Source organism: Mus pahari, chromosome 21 (assembly GCF_900095145.1).
Source record: "Mus pahari chromosome 21, PAHARI_EIJ_v1.1, whole genome shotgun sequence".
Taxonomy (NCBI): domain Eukaryota; kingdom Metazoa; phylum Chordata; class Mammalia; order Rodentia; family Muridae; genus Mus; species Mus pahari.
In genome coordinates this window covers 10482137-10507154 of record NC_034610.1, presented here as the reverse complement: position 1 = coordinate 10507154, position 25018 = coordinate 10482137, and the positions used below count along the sequence as shown (strand labels likewise).

General features: G+C 42.6%; 3 protein-coding genes across 5 annotated transcripts in view; 2 read left to right on the top strand and 1 right to left on the bottom strand.

Annotated features, from left to right (window-relative positions):
* The window catches only part of Phf10 (PHD finger protein 10), a 16652-nt gene extending 9040 nt beyond the window's left edge, over positions 1-7612 (top strand). For both annotated transcript variants that reach the window (XM_021220989.2, XM_021220988.1), the window contains exons 9-12: positions 1810-1965; positions 5851-5959; positions 6227-6415; positions 7429-7612. In XM_021220989.2, the coding sequence (XP_021076648.1) occupies positions 1810-1965; positions 5851-5959; positions 6227-6415; positions 7429-7514 (540 nt within the window). In that variant the 3' untranslated portion in view covers positions 7515-7612. The remainder of the gene's footprint in view (positions 1-1809; positions 1966-5850; positions 5960-6226; positions 6416-7428) is intronic.
* C21H6orf120 (chromosome 21 C6orf120 homolog) lies at positions 6637-9418 on the bottom strand. Its single transcript, XM_021220992.2, has 2 exons — positions 9289-9418; positions 6637-9041 (listed from the first exon to the last, which is right to left on the bottom strand). Exon 2 carries the CDS (start codon positions 8993-8995, stop codon positions 8438-8440), a length of 558 nt encoding a protein of 185 aa, XP_021076651.1. The 5' UTR covers positions 8996-9041; positions 9289-9418; the 3' UTR covers positions 6637-8437.
* Positions 9419-9491: 73 nt separating this feature from the next.
* Wdr27 (WD repeat domain 27) overlaps positions 9492-25018 on the top strand; it is a 106836-nt gene continuing 91309 nt past the window's right edge. Inside the window, exons 1-3 of one of the 2 annotated variants that reach the window (XM_021221604.1) lie at positions 9492-9519; positions 19598-19790; positions 22386-22527. In XM_021221604.1, coding sequence (XP_021077263.1) covers positions 19605-19790; positions 22386-22527 — 328 coding nt within the window. In that variant the 5' untranslated portion in view covers positions 9492-9519; positions 19598-19604. The other variant, XM_029533062.1, reaches the window with a different exon arrangement.

Genomic DNA, 25018 nt, shown 5'->3' with positions numbered 1-25018 from the left:
AGATGGTTATGAGCCACCATGTGGTTGCTGGGATTTGAACTCAGGACCTTTGGAAGAGCAGTCGGGTGCTCTTACCCACTGAGCCATCTCACCAGCCCCGGGTGCCTTTTCTGTACAAAAAATTTAGTATATGTGTTGCCGAAGAGAGCACTTGTACCAAAAATTTAGCTGCTAAAAAGCAGGATGTTTGCTCTCAGAGCATGAAGGACATAGCTCTGAGGTGGTTTATGGTTGTGACTTTTTTAGAAATACACATTAAGCCACAGCTCTTTTATATGTTACATTGTAGCCAACCCAAATGTTTGTTTTCATTAAGTAGCATTTTATTCCCTGGTCTACAACAACTTCTAACACATATTTAATCTTATGTGTTCCACGAAAGCAGGTTCTGTCCATGTCTTATGTGGTGATGTCTCTCCTGTCAGTTACCAGAGAGGAGCTAGCTATGGAAGTTAATAATGATGAACCCAACTTTATCACATTGCTCTGTGGAATATAAATTAATTGAATATTTGAGGAAAGCATTTTGACAGCATACCCAGAATTGTTTCACAGATTTTGACCTGGCAGATTTGTTAACAGAGTTAATTCTAAGGACTTAATTAGATGTCAGCAAAATTTAAATAGAAAAAAATGTGATTTTAATGATGCAGAATTTAGAAATACATCTTTATCTACAGTGGTGATACAGTTACACAAAAGAAATGTAGTTTAAAGAATATGAGAAAATGCATGTACTTTATTAACGTTTGCACACATATGCCATGGACATGTAGTGTGATTGTGTGCACATACTGATCATGTGTTTACTGATACATACACAGTGTGATCACACGTGTACACACATGCAGTGTAACCAGTCTTGCAAATTACACTGCCAGAATGAAACCACATTAGGAGGATATGGGGTATGTATAAGAGATCTTGGGCCTCTGCAGAATAGTAATGCACAGAGAAGCCAGGAAGGGAATATGTTCTTGTGCCCAGTCATTTCAGGGTGTTTATCCAGTGGCTATCAATCTATTTTTCATTCACTTTTCATAATTTATGTGAATATAAAGTTGTTACCAAACATTGAATTATAAACTGAATTAAATGGTCAGATATTGAGGTCTTGTTCCTTGAACAAAATGTCATACTGTTGTGGGTGACTAGGGATTTGGACAAAATGTCATACTGTTGTGGGTGACTAGGGATTTGAACAAAATATCATACTGTTGTGGGTGACTAGGGATTTGAACAAGATGTCATACTGTCGTGGGTCACTAGGAATTTGGACAAAATGTCATACTGTTGTGGGTGACTAGGGATTTGAACAAAATGTCATACTGTTGTGGGTGACTAGGGATTTGAACAAGATGTCATACTGTCGTGGGTCACTAGGTATTCGGCTTTGGATCTTTTACAGTTTGAACATGGTTATGTATTTGAAGGACTTTCATAATGACTCCTATCACTCAGGAAAAATAAGCATTTCAATAAATACAAAACTATGCATCCTCATGGTGTGAAAAATACTGAAGCTGTGTAATGTAATAACAGCTGAGTTGGTAGTCCCATTTTTGATGACTTACATCAGAAAGTGTACTAGTTGACTAGGATACTTGCTAACAGAAATAGTTATTAGAAGGGTAAATAACTTTTAACATGGCTTTTCTTACTCTATTTAGAAATGAATTTCTTAAAGTCATCTTTTATTTTTCATTGGAAAAAAACTTTTAACTTAAAAAAAAGTTTTCTCTCATTTAAAAAATTGAGCCTGCCCTGGGCCCTGATTCCAAGGAACCTTTGCTTTTACTTGTTCTGCAGGACAGCTCCTCAGGCAATGTGTCTGACGGGGACAGCCCCCCTGACAGCCAGGAGGACACCTTCCATGGAAGACAGAAATCAAAAGACAAAATGGCCACTCCAAGAAAAGACGGCTCCAAGCGCTCTGTACTGTCCAAATCAGCCCCTGGGCACAAGGTAGAAGAGAAAAGCCCCTGACTCGGCCTCTTCCCCGGCCAGCCTCTCCCTCATACGTTAACTCTGAGCCTGAGGAGCTGAGCTTGCTGCGCTCCACCATCCTGTCCTGTGCACCTGTCCACTGCTTTCTTTCTCTGGTGGCTTTCTTGTCACTTTTGGTCATGGTATAGCTTCTATTTCCTGTATATAAACAATTAATGGGTCTTTGTCCCTTTAAGTAATAACCAGACAAATAGGTTTTAAAACATTCTTTCAAGGCAGAACTTTTTTTTTTGAGTGCAGGGCATATTTGTCTAGCATTTTGAATATCTGAACAGTTGGTGAGGCTTAACTTGGCAAGCTGTGAAGTAGGGATGGATTTACCACCACATGAGGTGGTATTTTTGTAGTGCCTTTCATTGAAAATATTCAGGCTCATTCTAAGGATTGTTGAATCCAATTGCCAAATGCTGCCAGGTTTTGGATAGAAGATAGGACTAGCTATTAACGTACATCACTGTTTTTGTATAACCTTTGGCAGATAGCTGGTATGCCATTCTGTAACAAAGACTAAAAGCTAGTTTGTGGATCTGATTATTCTTAGAGTAAGGCCGTAGATTATCAGAAACAATTATTATTTTTAACATTTGTTTTCTGTCTGCCTCTCCCCTTGAGAAGTTGGATGAGAGGTGAGCAGCTGTCAAGGTGCAAGGGGATGTAGGAGGATCATAGAATGAATGACATAGTGCTCAGCTTTGTGACGTGGATGGTGACAGTACAGCATGCACTTCAGTCTTGGCTGTATTGGAGTATGCATCCAGTTACTATATGGAGATGTACTAAAGGAAGGTTGTAAGAGTCTCACTGAGTGAGTTGTTAAATGCCAGTGTGTTAGCATTGCAACAAAGGCACATCGCAGGGAAAAACCAATCATTGAGCCATGAGTCACTGTCAGCCTCCCTGGAACACGATTTCATAGCACCCATGTACGATCCACGTAGAACATGCTTTTGTGGTGTAGCCACACAATTGACAGCTCACTCAGCAAGGACTCATTCTGAGGACAGCTTCAGTAGGCTGCTGTGTGATTTTCTATTTTTTTTAAACGTGTATACCTAATCTATGCTTTTTAAACTAAAGATTTCAGTCACCGCTTAATAACTAAAACCAAAAAAACTCCAAAGATTACATTTCAGAGGCAGCCTGCAGGAGCCAGTATGTGTCACTGTCTTAGAGGTGCCAGTGGGAGTGACAGCTGTTGGACTGAGGAGGCGTTTAAACAAAGAGCCTGTTCATCATGCATTATTAATAGAGACTATTGAAACAAGACATATAATACAGGTTAGAACTGAAGAATTATCTATATTATCACTCATCTAGTGAGTAAATCATATAGATTAATCTTAGTTAACAGTACTCAAGGGAGCCTCATATGCAAAATAAACATTTTATAATCTGTAAACATTTTTAGTAACTAAAAATGTTTCAGGTATTTCAAAGATAGGAACAGCCAATATATAGATAGTATATATTAATGTGAACAAAATTATTGAAAGTTAACCTCTGTATAGAAAGTATTAATGAGCCAAGATGTGCCTAAATATTAGGGTACTTCAAGCTGACACTCACACACTTTAGAATATGGGAGTTAAACATAATGTATGTGATGTAATAGGATGACTGGTGCTTGCCCTCAACTTGTAGGACAGTATTGCTTGGGTTACATTAACCTGAAATTAAAGTGTAACTGTTAGGCTCAGGCCTATATACATAATTAAAATCTATACTATGTTAGTGCTACCATGAAAGTTTCAACTTATTTTGCTATTTTTTTCAACAAGAAAAGTAAGTATACACGAGCCTTTTGAGATGCTGAGGGCTGTTGACTGAAGAAAACTAAAAGGCCGTGGCAGTGTGTGAAGGTGATGAGAGGGTCCTAGTGAGGCACAGGGCAGGCCTCCCCCTCCCTCAGTGCTGTTCTTTACTTTGATCTGTGAGGCCCTGGATGCAGGTTGTGGCCTGTTAGAGCTTGGATGCTGCAGGAACAGTGTGCTTTTATGTGTTGAACTGTAGCATCTCTAGAAAGTGCCACAGTGGTCTCTCTCCCGCTTCTATTGCTGCCCTCCCATCTATCACCCTTCCTTCCTTCCTTCCTTCCTTCCTTCCTTCCTTCCTTCCTTCCTTCCTTCCTTCCTTCCTTCCCTCCCTATCCCTCTTCCCCTCTCCCATCCTTCAATATTTTTCTTTTCAACAAGATGAAGATCATTGGGTAAGAAAAAAAGTGAAGTGGTTTATCAGAACATGATGTATAATTTTAAAGGTAAACCCTGGAGTTTCTTAAGTGTCTCCTTTCATTATAGGCATTATGTGTACTTTAGTGATTATAGAACTTGAATTGCTTTAGAATGTGAATTCATTTGTGTTTTAGTTCATTTGAGTTGCTTTGTAAAGAGTCTATGAGGAATTCTCTTTTCAAAATTTAAGATTGTGTGATTTCTTCCCTGACTTTAGTAAAAGATATTAGAGGACTTACTCTGCTAGTATCTAATTTAAAGTGTAAGTTTATCTTTTACATATAGTACAGATTATTGAAAGTTCTGCTGCATATTATAGCAGTTAAGACTCAATCCTAGAAGTGAATTTCCTAGCAATTTATCTTTTTTTCTTTTTACTGCTGTCCAGGACACAGTTAAAGCATGTGCTTAGGATGCAGATGCAGCAGGAATAACAGAGTGACTAACTGCTATCAGGTGCTGGGAGAGCAGGGTATAAGAGAGGAGATGGAGAGTAGTCAATGGGACATTTTATATGTTTGTTTAATTCCATATTTATTATTTTGTAGAGACTTTTGTGATTGTTTAGTTATTGTTTTTTATCATATTTATGTATAAGGTTGACTTTTTAAAAAATAAATAAGCCAAAAATTGTTTTTGAATGCCTCTGTCATCTTTTGCAAAGAAAGTATTTTAAAAAATTATTTAGGTCTGACAAGGTACACAAGTGGCAGTGAGATATTTAAAGTGAGTTTAGATCTCTGTGGTGTAGTAATTTAGAAAAGAGATACAATTATCCCGTAATCATCTTTGTCCCCCTCCCTGGCTTTTAAAACCATTTATTCGCCAACACCTATAGTACAAGTGAGCACCGTTTGTGAAGGTCAAGATTACGATGCTCTGATAGCCCTTCCTTGCCTTGGTAGTGTAGGTGTAGGGAACGTCTTATACTTTGTCCTATTCCATGTTTAAAGCCCTAATTCTGTGTACGTTTTTAATCTGAAAAGTAATACTCAAAATATGCTTCGTGTATTTCCTACTTGACTACATTCTCCTTGTCCAATTACATGTCACAGTGAATACTTTTCCTTTCTCATAATTCTTTAGACATGGAGCAAACAAGAATATGCATACAACTCAGATTTCTACAGACATTTATGCATGACTGTATGACTGGGATATCTTTTCATGAAAATGTTCAAATATTGTTTTTTTTTTTTATTTTTGTAAGATTTTATAGGTTCTGTGAAAAAAATGCCAGTTTTGAAATAAGTGAATGTATAAGTTTTTTAAAACTTAGGCTTAGCTTTTCTGTGTGGTCACTGGTACATGAATTTTCTTTCCTAGTTATCAGTAACATTTGGCATCCTATTTCATTTTCCCTTCTTGGTCTTATATAGATGATGTGATGGAGCACAGAGCACTAAATTTAGGCAACACAAGTTTACGGTTTACGGAGTGCAGTCTAGGCTTTCATCAGCAAGGGAGGTTTATATCCATCTTAGAGCCAGTTGCAGCTTACAAAGAGTTTCATTAGCAAATTATAAAAAGTAAAGATAAGGTAATAACAGAATCCCTTTTGAACCCATAGTGAGTTCTGGCATGAATTTATAGCCCTCTTCTACCCTTCCAGCCAAAGGTCATTCCAAATGCTCTATGTGGAATTTGTCTGAAGGGTAAGGAGTCCAACAAGAAAGGAAAGGCTGAATCACTTATACACTGCTCCCAGTGTGATAACAGTGGTAAGTAGAGATGTCTCCTTAAGATTTTAACCTCACCCTGAGTGTTGCCTCAAAAGCTAGGGTTTATTGTTGTCAACAAGGTGTTCATCAAAGAACCAACAAATAGTCACTTATTAGACCTAGACAAAGCCCATGTATCCTCTACATTGTATTTTGATGTTTCTTTAGTGATATTAAGCATGACAGTCATTCTTGGGAACTAATATTTTATATGCCTTAAGTTAAAAGTTCTTTTGTGAAATGCTATTCATGTTGGTTTTGATTTAGGCCACCCTTCTTGCTTGGATATGACCATGGAGCTTGTTTCTATGATTAAGACCTACCCATGGCAGTGTATGGAATGTAAGACATGCATTATATGTGGACAGCCCCACCATGAAGAAGAAATGATGTTCTGTGATGTGTGTGACAGAGGTTATCATACTTTTTGTGTGGGCCTTGGTGCTATTCCATCAGGTAAAGATGAAAAAAACGAAACCCACATTATCTTGTGTGAAGATCTCCTAGCAGTTTTTTTAAGGCTGTATAAATGGCATGAATATGTTTCAAATATGATCAAGCTGTTATTGTTCATGTCACAGATACTTGATTTTCATCCTTGCAACCAAGGGACCAAAGGATAAATGAGATGGCAGAAAGCGTAAATTAGGTTTTGGGGCGAAGTATAATTTGAGGCATAGAATGAGCTGGTGTTTTCTACTAAAATTACTAAAGTAACAGTACCAGTCTGTCTCAATGGTTTGATTTTATTTTTAAAGGTTACCTATTAACCAAGTGACTGCTATGTCTTTACATATGCTAAGACATTTTTATAAAGTGAGGCAGCATGACAATTCCAGATGACTTTAGGATGGACAGATTCAAATAGTAAATCACAGTAATTCTATTAAAACATTATACAGGTAATTGTGCAATTTGAAGAACTTAGTTGCATAGTTAACACTGTATAGTGCGCTATAAAAAAAAGGTTCCTGGAACTCCTTTAGAAATACCCAACTTGAACAGTCACTTAGGTTTTTGTAGTAATTCAGATCAAGTGTATGGGATAGGTGCTAGTTTTAAAGTGCATGGAGAGAGAGAGAGAGAGAGCAGTTAGAATAGTGGAGGAAAAGGCCATAGAAAGCCAGCTTCTTTAACACGTTCTACATTAGGAATTGTGTTGTTGAGCTTTCAAAAGCATGATGGTATTTGAATTTTAAGAAGGATAACAGTAATTTGTTTTTTAAAGGTACAAATGATTGTTATAATGCCTTTTGGCCATGCACTAAAGTTCACACTGCATTGGTTACACTGATTAAGGGTTGTTTACATTTTCTTCCTTGGCTTAAGGAACCAGTCGGTACTTCTTCCCACTGAAAAACCCCAGGGAGTTATCACTACAGATAGCTCAGGAATGAGTTTAGATGGTTTGTACTCAGTCCTATAAAAATAAAATTCCACTCTATATTAACTAACAATTTTTCTCCTAGGTCGCTGGATTTGTGACTGTTGTCAGCGAGCTCCCCCAACACCCAGGAAAGTGGGCAGAAGGGGGAAAAACAGCAAAGAGGGGTAAATAGGCTTTGACCCTCATGTTTGGGATATTTGGTGCCAATTTATTTACAACACTTTCATTTTTATGCCAATAAAAACTTTTTTTGAAATTAACTATGACCTTAAACATCAAGTTGATTTATTTCTTTATTAGCAACTTCTACCCTTGAAACAAAGTCAGAGAAATGGCTCATTTCCCCAGACTTTAATTTCATAGTGTTGTTTTTTCCAGAGAGCAGCAGAAAGAGGTAGTAGCAACTTAATTTGAAATATTTCTTCTTGAATATAACAAAGTTACCACTTGTTATGACTCTGTCTTGACCTGATTAGGTAGTATCTTAGTTACCTAATAACCAGAAAGCTCCAATCTGGCTAAGCAGAGGAAAGGGCAAATGGCCCAAGATCTGGTACAACAGGATTTGGAATCGAAATCACTAGCACACCAACAGTTTGTAAATACTTGCTGCCAGGAAAGCTTGCTTAGGTATCAGGTACCATATCCCTACTGTGCAGAGGCTCTGGGAAGAGCGAAGCTGTCACTTTATTTCCGACCTGGCTTTAGTACCTCTTTGAAACTTGAAGTGCTGTACTTCATTTAAATGTCTATAAAATAAATCCTACAGTCACCAACTTCTGCACCGGCAGGAAAGTTTAATCTGATTTATACAGCCTGTTCCTGTAATCTTTTTACTCACCTGACTAATGTATTTAAGCATTTTATTGAGCAGACTCCTTTTTATAGGAATTTTAATCTCTAAAATATTGTGCTTGCTGCTTTTCCTGCTTGGGGAGTAAACTGAGGTAACAAAACTGTATGGCTTTATTTTTCCATCCTAGTCTAGAAAAAAGTAACCAGTATTTCACCAGGTCAAGTAGCAAGATTCGCAGCAAACTGTAATCATTCTGTGCAAATAAGGGTTTGTGCTCCAGCGCATATTCAAGGGATCAGAAGAGAATTTCAAGCACCAATTTCAAAATGCTAATCAATATCGTCCAGAGGACTGACTCCTCTTCTTGGGCTTCCTCCTCTGGAGCGTAAGCCTGCTTCTGACTGGCTCCGGTTGGGTCAGTGGAATAGGCAGCCTCTCCGAATGGGTACTGATCCACAGTTCTGTCATAGTATACTCTCATCTCAAAGTCGCTCTCATGGTGAGATGGGTGTCCATAAATTCCTATCCCGACCGGTCGCTGGAAGTGTGCCGGTATAGAGACCACATCCTGGCCGCAAGTGACAGACTGCAGCTCATACTCGTCGAAGCTCGGGTGCGGAGTGCTGTCTGACACGTACAGGTCCGCATCCCCTCTCAGGCTCTGCATCCTGAGAATAATTTTACCCTCATGGTTCAACCGCAAGTAGCTGTAATTCCCAGCTCCTATTTGGCCCTGGACCACGTGCAGAAGGAGCCACTCCTCCGGGACGTCGTCGTCTTCCAAACATTTTACCAGGGTCACCAACTGGGACGCCAGGATCATCAACAGGGCGCACCTCCAGGGAGTAGCCATCGCTGGGGCACTCAACTCGGGGACTCCCTCATCTGCAGTCGCTGTGCTGGGAAGGCACGGGTGACAGGCGTGACCGAAGGTGCTCGTCCACGCACACCAAGATTCGTGCACCTGGGTCCCGGGAACCGACGGTGGGGAAGGGGAGGGAGAGGAGGGATAAAGAGTAGGGGACAGCAGAGAGGGAGGAGCGGAGGAGGCGGGTGGGAAGGGGGATGCGGGAAGAGGGACCTTAGGACAGGCCCCTGGGGGCGCAGGTGTCTGGAGAATAGCGAGGTCGCCGACCCCGGACTCACCGCCACGCCCCGCAGGCCACGCAGCACCCGCAGCATCCGGGCTCGGCCTGGAACTCGCCCCAGCTGGCGGAAGAGAAGCCGCGCCCGGAAGTGTGGTACTCCGGAAGCGAGGGCTTTTGGGACCTAACCCCGGCCTAAGGGGCCGGAAGTGAAGCAACGCCAGGCTCTCGCGAGAATGGAGCAGCTTTTTTTTTTTTTCCCGTAACCATAGCGACGCGGCTGGCGTTACCGGTGAGTTCCGGAGAAAGTGGGCTGGACGGTCGGTGAGGCTGCCAGGGATTGTGCGTTGCGTTGGCTCCTGGTCGGGGGTAGTCGGGCGACAAGCTCCGGTAAGGAGATGACTGGGAAGCCTGCTCCCGGACGGCGGAGGGCGGAGCCGCGCCCGCCAGTGGTGCGGTCCCGCCTTCTCCTCCCGCGTGAGTCGCCTCCCTCAGCCCTGCAGCACAAACCCCTGAGTGCGGCCGCACCGGGAGGGATACTTTTGGATTTGTCTTAAACCATGACAGAAGGGAAGTATAAATTTCAACATGAGAACTACTAGTAAGAAATGATTCCCCCCCCAAGCCCATTCCATTATTTTATAACAGCACACCATAGACTTGATATATCAGAAACAATTACCATCCCCCACTGTCCCCCCCACACACAACTTTTTTGGAAGATAATTTTGTAATTATACTATGTACAGAAAACTTACTGTACATTTAACCCAGTTTAGTGGCGAGTTTTTTTGTTTTTTTTGTTTTTTTTTTTCTTTCTGAGACAGGGTTTCTCTGTGTAGCCCTGGCTGTCCTGGAACTCACTTTGTAGACCAGGCTGACCTCGAACTCAGAAATCCGCCTGCCTCTGCCTCCCAAGTGCTGGGATTAAAGGTGCTCGCGCCACCACGTCCGGCTAGTGGTGAGTTCTTTAGCCTTTGCCTTTTCCAGCTGGGCAATGCGAGTTATAGACCCAGGACGTTGCCTCCCCAGTGGCGGCAGATCTTGTCATATCTGTCATTACGATTGGTCCTAATAGCTTCCACCAGCTTAGCCAGATCACCCTTGTCTTCCGAGTTAACCTGTGTGAAGGCAAAGGCAACAGTGGTGCATGTCTTCCTGTGGACCAGGCGCCCCTGCCTGGCCTTTCCCTTGACGATGTAGTAGGGCACCCCCATCTTTCGACACAGGACAAGCAGGAAAACCACCAGCTCAATGGGGTCTACATCATGGGCAATCAAGCCAGCTGAGCCTTCTTGTTCTCCACCAAGGTGGTGACTGTATTGACTCCTGCTCGGAGGACAGGTGGTCTCTTAGTTGGGACGTCACCTTTGCCAGCAGCTTTCTTCTCAGCACGGGCCAGTAGCCTCTGCTTCTTCTCTTGCTTTGTCTCTGGCCTGTACTTGTGGGCAAGCTGTTTGCCTGTCCAGGGCCTGGGTGAATTGGTTAATGGCAGGAGGTGCTTTGAGCCGCTTATGGGGATGGCTCATTGCCACTGCAGCCTGATGTAGTGGGGCCATTTGATGAAGCGTGTTAGATCTCTTTTGGGCTGGATGTCCTGCCCAATTACCAAAGTTCTTGGGCCTTTTCTCAAACAAAGGATTGGCCACCTTTTTGGCCTCCTGGTTCTTGACACCGGTGGGGCACTGGGCTGCCTTCTTCCCCTTGGCTGTCTTTCCTTTAGGCATCTTGCTTGGCTGGAGGAAAAAGCATGCACACAGTTTTTAAGTCTAGATTTCATGTCTGGAGACTTTCCTGGTTTATAAATGCATAGAAAGGCAAGAAGTTCTTTGTCTCCCTTTACAAGAACACCAATCTCATCAAGGAGGTTCCACACTCAAGACTGGGACTACCTCCTGTTGTCCCTCTGAGCCTTAAGACCATCATCACCTTGGAAGACAGAGTTCAACATGGAAGATTTGTGGGGGACACATTCAAACAAGAGCATTGGGTAATACTTGCAGTATGATGGCCCAAAAGTTCAAAATTAGTGGCTTGTAAAGTAGGCCAACAAGCAGGATACCAGTTACTTAGCAGCTTACAAGAAAACAAAAACAAACAAAAACCCCAAACCAACTCCTAAGTATAAAGGAGGGTCTTTTGTCATATTTAATAATTTAGGAAAGATCCTGAAACCTTATTAAGAACCTGGGTGTCATTTTGCTGTTTTATGTTAGCTATAGCTATTTATTAGTGTTATCCTCAATGTCTAGGTCTTCAGAGTACTGGAATTGGAGCTCAATTCCTTTCCTAGCTGATGTGGAGAACTTTGTCTTTTGATGTAAGTGAAGGTTCAAGGGTGTTTTTACAATGCTGTCATTTTCTGTGGGATCCCATCAGCTATTGAATTGCCTAATTATGGTTTCCAAACACAAGAATGAAGTGACATGATTCTACCTGTGTAGCTACTAAGAAACATTTTTAATATTGTATAAGAAGGAAACAATTTTATTTCTTAAGAATGCACACATAGAAGGAACTAGTTTTAATGGCGATGCTCCTTGGGTAATATGTATATGTATAATGCTCCTTGGGTAATATGCTCACATGTATACTTGTGTATAGTGTATCTTAGGATATCTGAGATGATTGCTCTCTTCTACTGACCTAGCTTTAGAACCAGAGTGCCTTTATCTTTCACTCATCAATGCATTTCTTGAGTTGTTCCCCTTGTCTCACACACACTGTAGTCTTACTAGAAAAGTAAACATAGTCTTTCTTTTCCTTATCTGTCTGATGTTCCTGTGTGTAGGATGTCTGGGATGCGCTAATTCCATGTTATCTCCGAGGAAACACAGTAAGACAGTGGGTCAGGATGGTAGACCCAGGCACCTTCACTAATTAAATGGTTACTTCTCTGTATTTTTGTCATTTAAAAGTGATTTCCCGTTGTGAGGATGAGTTCAGTGCTGTACCAAGCAGCCCTGGTATGCTAAACAGTCTCTTGGTTCTGCATAGGACCTGTGTTGGCAGTCAGGTCCTCCTCCCAGGCAGCTCGCAGGCCTTCAGACCTCTTCCATCCTGTGGTGCCACCTTTTGTAGCCACTCCTCCCACCCGCCCAGACTTTGTATTTAGCCACTGTTGGAGAGCCCTGTAGGTGAGACTTCCAAGGGCCAGGCTTATAAAGTGAGATCTGTTACTCATGTTTCTTCCTGCTGCCCGGGCTAGAGCACAGCCACACGGTTGTACCTGATCACAGGGGAGCTGACTAATGACGGTGAATTCTGTGTGTAGAGCAGTGGCTCTCAGCCTTCCCAATGCTGTGTCCCTTTAATACAGTTCCTCATGGTGTGACCCCAACCAGAAGGTTATTTTGTTGTTACTTTATAACTGTGATTTTGCTGTTATGAGTTGTAATGTAAATACTTGTGTTTTCTAATAGTCTTAGTTGACCCCTGTTCAACTCCAAAGGTGTTGTGACCCACAGGTCTAGAAGGACAGAACCACTGGTCTAGAAGGACAGAACGGTGGTTTGGTGAAAAATAAGCAGTTTCTCTTCCTGGGTCAAGGTACCTAGCATGTTGGGGCATATCTATCCTCCACACACAGATCCCTTCATGGGGCCTGAGTGAGGCTGCTAAGGTCCAGAGACTTATGAGCTAAGCTGATGCACTGTTAGCCTCCCACTGGGGTGCCCTGGGTGAGTGTGGCCGGGTTCTCGTAATAGAGACTGCAGAGGCAGCTCATGGCAGTAATAAGGCCCTGTTGGTTGGAGTCGGGAGTCTTTCTCTGCTTTCATGCTGATTCTGCTCTGTTGGGAGGTCCTTCATTCTTTACCATGGCCACATCTGAGATGGCCACTGAGGATGCGCTTCCCTGGAGGGCATGGCCCTGCCCTTGGGAGAGGTCACCCTCTGAAGCTGTTGTGGCTTTGTTGGTTTGTTTATTCTTGGCTAGCTTTTTTTCCCCTCAAGGTTCCCTGGAAAAGAGTGGGCTCTAGCCAGTACGAGTCCTCTGCCCCAGGTGCGGCCACCTGCCCTGCCGTTACCCTTCCTGGTCTTCTCATTAGGTCTGTTTTTGGATATAGCTGCTCTCCTGGTGGCTCATACTCTAAAGTTATATGGACTAAAGGCAACCACCTTGGAGCTGCTTTTGCTAAAAGGCCAAGTCTTGATTACTCTTTGTGCTTGAGGTGCTTAAGGCCAGCCTGGAAGCTCCCATGCTGTTGCACACTTTCCACTTCTGCTCGCTCTCACATGGCCTCACTAAAGTTACGTATGGGCTACTACCCCTGTGGTCAGTCTATGTGTGGTCAGGCTTCCAGGCTATTATTAGAAAGTCTGGGCATGTGTTTTGTTAGTATGACATGAATTTTTGCCCATTCTGGGTCCTGAGGGACTTTCTTTGCCACCCCCACCCCCAGTCATTGAGCAGTGCTCCACAATGTCACTGAATCGCCTTTCAAGGTTCCCTGGTTATGTGTTAGTATGGAAAGCTGTGGAAAGGAATCTCAGAGCATCAGTAGCTTAACACAGCAAAGTCTCAGCACACAGCAGACAGACCACGTTGTCCTGATCAGGATGGACCCTGCTCTGGGTCTTCAGCCTTCTTCATCCACTAGGGAGAAAATAGAGCACCATCATAGGCCATGCCTGTGCACCAGCGGGATAGCTGCTGTGGAGCTGTGTTTGCTAGAGCCTTGTAGCACAGCCTTCCCCTGACTTTCAGACAGCTGAGAAACATTAAGTTTTGCTCCATTCCCCTGGTTCTAGGGAGAAAGCTGAAAGTATTGGATGAAAACTACTAGGTGACTGCCTGGCTATTGATTAGAAAAACAAATGTCTTCAAGACAAAAATAACTTTGTGTTGCCCATCAGTTTTAGGAGGCCATCTGACCTTTGATCAAAGGGAGGAGAGGCTGTCAGCTAGCTAGTCCCGGGCTCTGGAACTGCTAGTGTGTGTCTGATTCTTCCTGTGGAATGACCTAGTTTTCTAGATACCACACATCTCTGACTGTTACACATTGCTGCCTGCAGAAGCGGCAGGTGCTGCAGCTGAGAATGCCAAGCATCAGCAGGAAGGGGAGGCTGCAGCAGCAGCATGGGTTGTACAGCTTGGCCACAGAGCTTTGGACCTCACGTTCAGCACTGCTCCTGAAGATGGACAATCAGCCTTTCCTTCCTTTGATGTTCAAGGCAGTCTGCTGTAACTTAACACCAGAGAGCCACTGTAACCGCATTCCTTTCTCTCTTGTAAACAACTGAGGCATGCTCACACTCACTCTTGTTTGGGATCAGTTTCAGTATGTCAGACGCTGAGTCCTGAGCGCTGTTTGCTTGCTTTCTGCTTTTACTTTTCAATTTTTTGTCAATATAAGACACCTACACGATCAAGCCAGTTAGAAGTCCAGCATGAGACTTCACCCCCTACCTGAAGAACTATTGGCAACTGATAGCTTCTAGGGGAGAAAGAGTAGAAAGTCATCTTTCTTTGGGGGGGGGGTGGCCACTGGTAGGTTGTTCATGCCCCACTCAATAGCCCTGAGCCATGCATACACTGGTTGTACTACTTGGACACAGTGGGTTATTTAAGGAAAACAGAAACAAACAAGAGGACAGGAAGATACGAGGAGATTTGTCTGCAGCAGGGTCCAGAAGGGTAGGAGGAGAGGTAGAAAGGATCAAAATACATTGTTAAGTATATGGGATTCTCAAGGAATAAATTTAAAGTACTATGTTAAAAGAAGACATTGCACCGTGACTGTGACATTTATTCTTTGTTGCCAACTGACCACATCTGGACTGTACCAAAACCCAAGTGGCTGGACACACCTGTGGGGAATTTTCTTTAATCATCAGAAGTGGGAAGACCCACATGTAAACCGTGCCACACCTTGTAGTGGCAGTCTGCATAAAGGACATGGAAGAAGGAAGTTCTTCGCTCTTCTCCTGCTTGCCCTCCCTCTGGCTGGTGAATTGAATCCTTCACGAGCACAAGTGCCTACTTCTTCAGGGTTTCAGCTTATACTGAAGACATCTGAGACACCCAGCCTCACTGACTGAACACTACTGGATTTGTGGACTTTCTATTTGTTGGCAGCCATTGTTGGTTAGCTAGACTACAGGCTGTAAACCACTTTAATAAATCCCTTTTTTCTGTGGATGTGTTCTCAGTTCAGTTGCTCTAGAGAATCCTGACTAGAACAGTGTCCTTGAGTTGCCATCATATTTCTTCCTCATGGCCTGATTTGCATCAAATTATATGTGTATGGGTGTGTGCGTAAGCGTGGTTGAATATGAGCATATGTGAAGGTGTATACGTGTGTGTGTGTGTGTGTGTGTGTGTGTGTGTGTGTGTGTGTGTCTTCCTGTAGAATTGTCCACACTCACCGTCTTCCTCAGAGGCTTGCCTGTGCTGTTCTACCTGAGATGTGGTACCCTGGCGAGTGTCACTGCCATGCCTTCCTTCTTTCTTCTGTGTATTTAGACTAATTCATTCTGTTAGCTCTTGGATGGTAAGAGCAACATGAGGTGCTCCTATTGCTACCCTCCAAGTTTACACACTGTGGGGTAGGAAAGTGGGTTCTGTTTCTTCCCATGTAACTTCAAGAAAGTTGGATTCCGAGCCTAGAGAATGGCATAGTGGAAGGTTTGCATCTAATGATCACATTTACACGTTAATTTACAATACCCCATACTGTTCTGTCTCATAAATAGTAACCCTAGTTGCTCAGGCCACCAACCAAGGAAGCATGTTTGACTCTTCCAGCCCCTGACATCCACTAGAGAGCATGGCTTATCAGTGTTGCAGGGCTGCGTTGTCATCTTACCTGCTATGGATGTGCCAGGAGCTTCCTCTACCAGAGCCACAGCCAGACCCATACTGTTACTGAGATAAACCCCTAGGAGTCTGTTTAATGTTAGAAACTATAGTTTAGGATCTTTCAATGTCTTAGAGTACAGTATCTGTTTCTATAGCCAGCAAGGCCTTGTAGGTTTCTACCTCACTGTACTAATCTACTCTAGTCAGACAAGAGGTGTCCTGTTGAAGCAAGCATTTGCCCATGGAAGACACAGCACCAAACCAACAAACAAAAGCATCAGCTCTGTAGAAACTTCCAAGTCACAGTTGCTGTAGTGCAGGGAGAATGGAGAATTTATATTCTAATTTAGTTCACACTGTTAATTCACAAAGCAACAGAAAGACTCTCAATGTTTGAGCTGGAGGAAAGAGGCAGGTGTCTTGAAGAAGAGGGACATTTCAGGGTTCCTAGTGCATGATGGCCATGCAGGTTCTTCACAGCTATGCACAAAGTGCCTTCCATGTATCTGTCCTGTGTTCATTCATCATGGGTCTTCATGGTTGCCTGCTGTGTGACAGGGCTGGCCTGTGCTCATCTTGTGTTACAGTTTGATAGGCATTTGTTCTTCAGTAGACCAGTCAGTGGTAGTCTGAGCTATGAAATGGAGGTCTTTGAAACTATGAAACTACTATTACAGCATAAGCTTCACATTAGGCATAAGAAGGACTTTCTGAATAATTTTGACAGTGCAGTCAGCGAAAATCATTGCTAGCTATTTGTTTGAGAGGAATGTTGTTTGGAATATACAAAGACCCCCTCCCCCCAAAAAATTAAACAAGAAAATTACCCAATTGAAAATGGGCTCTGGAGGTGAGCATAGTTCACAAAAGAACTTAACTGTTTATACGTGTCTAATAAACACTAAAAATTACAAAAAAAAACAAACAAACCCCAAAATCAAAACAAAAGCCCAAAGTGTTAACATCCTTAGCTATTTGAGAAATGCAGATTAAAACTACTTTGAGATTCCACTTCTCTGCAGTCCTAGTGGCCTTCATCAAGAATACAAATGGCAGCAATGCTAGTGTGGATGTGGAAATTGGGAGTGCTTAATCACTGTTGGTGGAGGGCAAATTTGTGCAGCTGCTATGGAAATCAGTTTGGCATTTTCTCAAAAAAATTAAAACAAGGCTACACAAGACACCCAACTACACTGCTTCTGGTATATGTTTATCCCTATCATTCTCTCTCTCTCTCTCTCTCTCTCTCTCTCTCTCTCTCTCTCTCTCTCTCTCTCTCGTATGCATGTATGTATCTATACCCATCATCTCTATCTATTATATATCTTCTGTCATGTATGTATGTATGCATGTATCTATCTATTATCTATCTATCTATCTATCTATCTATCTATCTATCTATCTATCTATCTGATTCTGTATTCTGTAGAGATATTGGACCTATGTTCATTGCTGTTCTATTCACAATAGCTAGTAAATGGAATCAACCTAGATGCCCCTTAACCAAAGAATGATTAATAAAATAGCGTGTGTACAATAGAATTTTATTCAACTGTAAAGAAAAATGAAATTGTGAATTTTGCTAAGTAATGGATGGAACTGGGAAATACATAATGGTAAACCAGGCCCAGAATATCAAACACTGCATGTCCTCTGATATGATTATAGCTTTGATTTCTTTCTTTGTTGAAGTTGGGATGTCTGTAGAGACGTGGGAACTAGTAATGGACTATGGGGATGGGAGAAGAGGCATCATGGAAGATGTGGATGGTAGAAGATGTGTGATATGAAAATGGAAGGAATGCTGGGGATGGCAGGAATGTGAGGTGGCTGGTCACATTGCACCCGTAGTTGGGAAGCTGACAGATTACTGATGCCCAGCTCTCTTCCACCTTGAAAATGTTTCTATTTGTGTGAATTAATTAGACATAGTGATGATTTTATTGTGACATTTCCACACATGTATGTTTTGATTATATTTTCTTCTCACCTTGACTAATCCCATTCCTCTTCCCAATTAGTTCTCCTATTTTTATATCATTTCTCTCTCTCTCTCTCTCTCTCTCTCTCTCTCTCTCTCTCTCTCTCTCTCTCTCTTTCTCTCTTTGTGACCCAATGAATATTTACAGGAACATGGGTAAAGGGCTATTTATAGGAACGTGGGCACCTTACCAGTGGTATAGCCAGTAAAGAAAATGTCTCTTTTTTTTGTTTTCACTAGCAACAATTAACTACCTATAAATCCTGAGGGAGATGTGGGGAGATGTGCTCCCTCCCCCATGCCAGAATGTTGACAGGGTCACTTTAGTGCAGGTAATCACAGAGACTGTGGATTCAAGAGGGGATTGGCCATGTCCTTCCCAGATGACTGTATTCTACAACTTTCCACCCCTTTCTCTGCCTCTTTCCATCTTCCTCTCCATCAGTGATGTTCTCTGAGCTTTGGGGGGAGGTAATATAGATGTCCCGTTAATGGATGGTCATTCAGCACTCACTTAGTTTTAGTTAACTGCTGCACACCACAGAAGGAAGGTCCTCTGACCAAAGTTGAGAGCAGCACTAGTCCCTGAGCATAAATAAATACTTAGGAGGCAGTTTGAGCCCATTACTTGGCCATAAAGCAAAGCAGCAGTGTCAGATTCTATGGTCTTGGCTGCAGTATGTTACACTCTAGAGTAAGTGTGAGCATAGGTTAGAATCATTTGTGATAGATGCTTCAGGAGCAGGAACGTGTGTTTTCACCAAGTAAGGCCACTTGACAGAGCATCTAGGGCCCAGTTTTAAACAGTTCGATTACTCTGTTTTTTTCTTTAAATCCCATGGTTCTTGGTTTTCTGTAAGAAGGTCTGTGTTTTTCCTTTTGATGATAAAAACTTAAAGGATGGTCTGGGGCATGATCAGCTGTTTGTAGAGAGGTATAGGCATCATGATCACCAGAAACCACACGACTGAAGATTGGCTGGCTGTGCCTTCAAGTACGTCTGTGTCCACGGTGGGATGGGATGAGTGGGGTCATTCCTCTGGCTTACTGTCATGTGGGTCTGAGGTGGCCATGCTCAGTGAGCTATTTAATAAAGTAGATAAACTATCAAAACCATCTTTGTATTTTATGCTTGTTGAGACTTAGGAATGAATCATTTATGGTATAACCCACAGTACCATAACTTCCACCACAGAGTATTGAGATAATTGAATGCATTCAGTACCATTGAGATACTCAAATGCTTCCCCTGAGGTTCCCCATTTCTATTGCCGTCTCTCACCAACTCCACACATGCAGGGTTCTTCCTTCAGGTTGTGTCACTGGGAGGGGGATGTTTACCTTCACAGTCCCAAAAGTGACCTAGAAGGTGGAGGAAGGCCTGTGAAGTGTGGACCATGGGAGAGCAGAAGAGTTCATTCTGTGCTCACTGCTACCTTTACCTTTAGGGGAGTTGGGGTGAATGGGTAAGCGTGGTCTGCACCCTCATGCTCATAGTGATGAGTCAACTGGACTTTCATGGATTACATGAGACCATGTATTACATATGGTACAAGTCCTCAGCTTACTTAGGCTTTGTTTTTTCAGGCTGATAATGGAAACGCCTCCAGAGATGCCCTCCACTGATGGCCACATGAGAGATATAGTTACAGAACGATATGTGGTTGAGTCTAAGAAGTCTGCAGCTCATGCTCCACTTGCTTGTAGCACACAGCACTGTGCTTTTCTTTTAGATGGGAACCATCTCTGTGTGTGGAGCTCCAAGGACCCTTCTCACCAGGCAGGTTACAAACCAAGGGTGTTTTTGCAGAGACCTTGCCCTGCTTATTTGTTTCTCCCATATTCTGGAAACATTCGCTTTCTGGAGTCAACTGTGAGCTGTGGCAGGACGATGTTGATTAACAGCAGCATGTTATGTTGTTATTTTTAAAATACAAATGGTCTGAATTGACTTCCTTTAAAAAGTCTTTGAAAGAATATGAACAAGAAAAGACCCATCTTAACTTAATGAAGCCTCCTTTCACATACCAGCTTGAGCTTTCATGCTTTACAAAGCAAGAATGAAGAATAAAATGTTTGGGAGAAAAGTGTTCCATGTGGGTGTGCACACCTGGGAAGTCATGCCTAGATCGGGATGTCTCTTTTGCTATGTGCAATGCCATTTTGACCTCTGCACCAGAGACACATTTCCCTCATGTTTAAACTTGATAAGAATGGAATTTCCCACTATGAATTCTTCTGTAGCAGTTTCTTCTGTTCACATGTATTAGAGGAGCTTTGTTTTTCTTCCTTTTGTTAGCACCACAATATACACACCAGACTGTTTTATCTATGTACTTTTGGTGGAAATTGGCTTGCTCTCTCTCGCTCTCTCTCTCTCTCTCTCTCTCTCTCTCTCTCTCTCTCTCTCTCTCTCTCTCTCTCTCTCTCCTTCCTTCCTTCCTTCCTTCCTTCTTTCTTGCCTTCCTTCCTTCTTTCTTGCCTGCCTGCCTGCCTTCCTTCCTGCCTTCCTTCCTCTCTTTATTTCTTTGCTGTTTTCTGGTACACCGACATAGAAATGGCTGAGTTACAGGCCATGCACATATTACATATTTAGAAGATAATATCCCGGAGGATCTCAAGTGGCTGTGCCAAGCTGTGGCTGTGCCAAGCTGTGGCTGTGCTGATTGGCAGAGCTATGGTTGATCACACCTTGTCTGAACTTATCCTTCTAGGTTAGCCCTGGTGGATATAGCAGTCATCTGTTGCACTGTTCTTTTATGCTTTATGATGACCAGGGCTTGGAGTCTTGCTGCATGAGGATTGGCCACTAGATGGATGTTCACTTGGCAGGTGTGCATGTGCAGGGACCACCCCTTTTGTTTGCAGTTCTGGAATCTCTTTAAAGATTTATTTATTTATTTATGTATTTATTTATGTATTTATTTATTTATTTATTTATTTATTTATTTATTTATTATATGTAAGTACACTGTAGCTGTCTTCAGACACTCCAGAAGAGGGCATCAGATCTTGTTATGGATGGTTGTGAGCCACCATGTGGTTGCTGGGATTTGAACTCCGGACCTTCAGAAGAGCAGGGTGCTCTTACCCACTGAGCCATCTCACCAGCCCTCTGGAATCTCTTGATTCAGGATGAACTCTCTTCTTTAAGCTAGGATTTATGTTTGCTTTGGTAGCTTGCCATGCTAAGGGCAGGTGTTCCTTTGCTTCTTGAGTTTGGTCTTTCCTGGATTCCTATTCTAAGACTGGGAGTTGGCAGCACGATGCTCTAGTCTTAGTGGGTTGAATTCTAGCAGAAATGTGTTCATCAATCCATACGTTTTACATCCCCTAGATGGATTTCAGGTTTGCTATACAACACAATATGACAACGAATGGTCTGTACCTCATCCTATATGGTACTCATGGTATGGCCTTGAAAAGGATGCGTTTGATTATATCGTGTCTCTGTTCTTAGGTCTTTTAATGTCTTAGTTTCTCAGCAGCATTTTATAAAACATCTAAAAGTCACTCTTGAGGGAGATCTTTTTTCTTTCTGGAGTACTAGAATTAGACCTAGTGCCTAGTGGATAGCAGGCAAATGTCATCAGGAGAGACAAGTGCCTGCAGCTTCTGTGACCATGTCAACTTGTGTGCACTTGAACTTCCAAAGAACCAAAGGACCCCTGACCACTGGGCATCTTATGCTCTCTTCCTCTGCATGTTTCCCTTCTTCCTGTGACCGTGGGGATTTTGTTCATCTCCTCTCTCCATCTGCATCGGGATTACTAATTCTCTAGCCTACAAGGTCTCATTTCCAGTCTCTCCTCCACGTGCTTACACAAATGCATCCCAGTATCTTCCTGCTTCGACTTAACTACTGGTTTCCAGTTTCGTGGTGTGTTTGCTCTCGGGTCTCCTTAATACTGTGAGCAGCAGCTTCAGGCCACACACCCCGAGAACTTTGCTTACTTCTTGTTAGAGCCAGCAGAGCTTCCATAGCCCCTGCTATGCAGTGCCCAAATGTGTTGATCCTCTTCCAGCTCCTCCCTTAGCTGTCAGCATAACCAGCACATCTGCATCCATTGAGTACTCAGTACACATCTGTTTAATAAATAGTAAGGAAGAAAAGAGTGGGTATCCTGCCCCATTGTATCAGTGTGCCTCATTGTCACAGTGTGCCTGGTTGTGACAATGTGCCTCATTGTGTCAATGTACGATAACAACCTGTAGTGATGTGATCACTTGAGAGAATAATCAGCAGTGTGTTCACAGATTATAATGAATTAATTAAAAGTCAACACATCTAAGAAATACATTTGAAAACCTTAGTTTTGAAATTATATTGTTCTATATTTTTGATGTTATAAATAACCTATTTGATTTTTTTAAGCTTCTCACCCTACAAGGACACCATCAATTGATTACTGCTGTGGTTTTTGGAAATCAAATAGATCCACTTCTACTCTGCTCTGCATCAGAGGATTATATTATAATGTGGAACGTGGCTGAATGCAGAGAGAAGACACTTAAAGGTAACCAGATATAGAGCTTAGTTTAACAATGTTCAAATGGAGAAGTGCTGAGGACACACCTGTGTAGGTATAGTGGCAGGTACAGTGCTTGCCTGCCATCTTAGTTAATTTTCAGCTTCACAGAGGCTAGGGCCATTTGAGAAAAGGGAACCTTAATTGAGAAAGAGCCTCCATAAGATTGTCCTCTAGGCAAACGTTTTCTTGATGGATGATTAATCTAAAAGGGCCCAGACCAGAGTGGGTGGTTCTTTCCTGGCCAGCTGGTTCTGGGGTCTATAAGCAAGCAAACTGAGCAAGCCATGAAGAACAAGTCAATAAGACATCATATAGTACGCAGTACTGAGTTCAGGCCCTGACTTCCTGGATAATGAACTACAAGCAGTAAGATGAAACAATTCCTCCCCAAGTTGCTTTTGGCCATCAAGTTTGACCATGGTAGTAGAAACCCTAATTAAGATACCTACCATGGAGAAGACTGTGGGTTTAGTCCTAGCCTCACCAAGGAAGTGACTCATGTACAAAAACACTGTGACAGTTAGGGAGTGGAACCTGTCCCTTCAGTGCCAGGTCTAGTGGACCTTGTCATTAGCCCCACTGCTGATGCAGACTTGTGTTGGCTTTATTCTTCTATATTTTCCAATTTTAAATATAAATATTGTAGAGCCCTGAGGATCTGTGGACAATTTGGAGTATCTTAGCTCATGCATAGGTATCCCTGGGTTTGTGTTTCATGTTGCAAACAGTGAGACAGGAGCAAAACTTGCGATCTGCAGCTAAGTTTCCCACTCACACTCAATAGATCACACAGGTGAATAGTAAGAGCTGGGAGTGTAGATAAGGGAAAAGTTGGTTTTCTTCTGCAGAAATGTAACTGGAGCTGAAGACGAGAGGCTCAGCTGGGGCCTAGGGTATAGGTGAAAGGATATGTCTGGAGGGGGGGAAGGGAGGGAAGGAGAGGGGAGGGGAGGGAAAGGGAGGGGAGGGGAGGGGGAAAAAGAGAAGAGAAGAGAAAAGAGAAGAGAAAAGAAGAGGAGAGAGGAGAGGAGAGGAGAGGAGAAGAGAGGAGAGAGGAGAGAGAGTCTGAGTGTGAAGGATCTGGCTGGTGGAAACTGAGAAAGTACGTGTTCTGAGAGCTTTCCCAGTTGAGGCTGATGGTGCAGGTGTGGCCACATCCCAGATGTACATTTATAGGATTATGCTGAATGATGCCAAGTGACCACAGAATTCTAACAGTTCATGCCTCACTGGTGTGAGTGAATGGAGTATGCCAGAAACATAGCCAGACAGATTTGTGTCTTTTTACAATTTAACAATTTTTTTGAATATAATTCTCAAGGTGTGGCAGTTTCATTCACAGCAACTTGACAATTTATTCTGCCATGTAATCTAACTGAGGTGAATACAGTTTTATTTCAATCTTACTACTAATATTAACTTTCATAGCACATAGCACACAGTAAGTCAGTCTGTCCATCCATCCATCCATCCGTCCTTCCATCTGAGTTACAGAATGAACACAAGTTCAAGAGGCTGTACAGAGTTCAAGAGGTTTTAGAAATGGGCCAATAGAAATGCAAGCAGATTGAGAAGATAAGGACCCCAAACTAGCCGCATGGAGCAGCTGTTGCTGAGGCCTCTGGAGAGTTAGGGGAAAGGGATGCTATAGAGTCAAGCTTAACCGCAAGGTGAAAAGGCAGAACAGGGTTAGAACATTAACGCAGGAGCAAATGGGTGAGGAAGTAGACAGGCAGATGGTGGTTAAGCTGTGTCAACATCAGGGAACCACACAGATCTGAAGCTGAGGAACAACTGGAAGCTCTATATTTGCTTTGACAGGTACACCAGCTATGAAAAGACAGGCCACTGCCATTGTATATATTAAAAGGAGCAGCATCTCTGAGGCCGTGGATAGACACCCCTCTGTTACAAGGCGCTGCGCCCCTAGAGTGTAGGTAGACACTTCTGAGTTAGAAGGACCTATACTATGGTGGTTTAAATAAGAAGGAACCCTATAGGCTCATAAGTCGGAATACTTAGTCATATGTGGTGGAACTGTTTGGGAAGGATTAGGAGGTGTGGTCTTATTAAGGGAGGTGTGTTACTAGAGATGGGTTTTGAGGTTTTAAAAGAACTGTTTGAATATACGCTGTCTGCTTTCTGTTTGTGGATTGCACCATGAGCTCTCAGTTGCTTCCAGCATTTTTCCTGCTTGACTGCTGGTATGTTCTCTACCACGGTGGTGCTGGGCTCCCTTTGGAACTGTATGCCCCAAATAAACTCTTCTTTAAATTGCCTTGATCATTATGGTTCTTTTTTTTCTTTTCTTTTCTTTTCTTTTCTTTTCTTTTCTTTTCTTTTCTTTTCTTTTCTTTTCTTTTCTTTTCTTTCTTTTCCTTTCTTTTCTTTTCCTTTCTTTCTTTCTTTCTTTCTTTCTTTCTTTCTTTCTTTCTTTCTTTCTTTCTTTCTTTCTTTCTTTCTTTCTTTCTTTCTT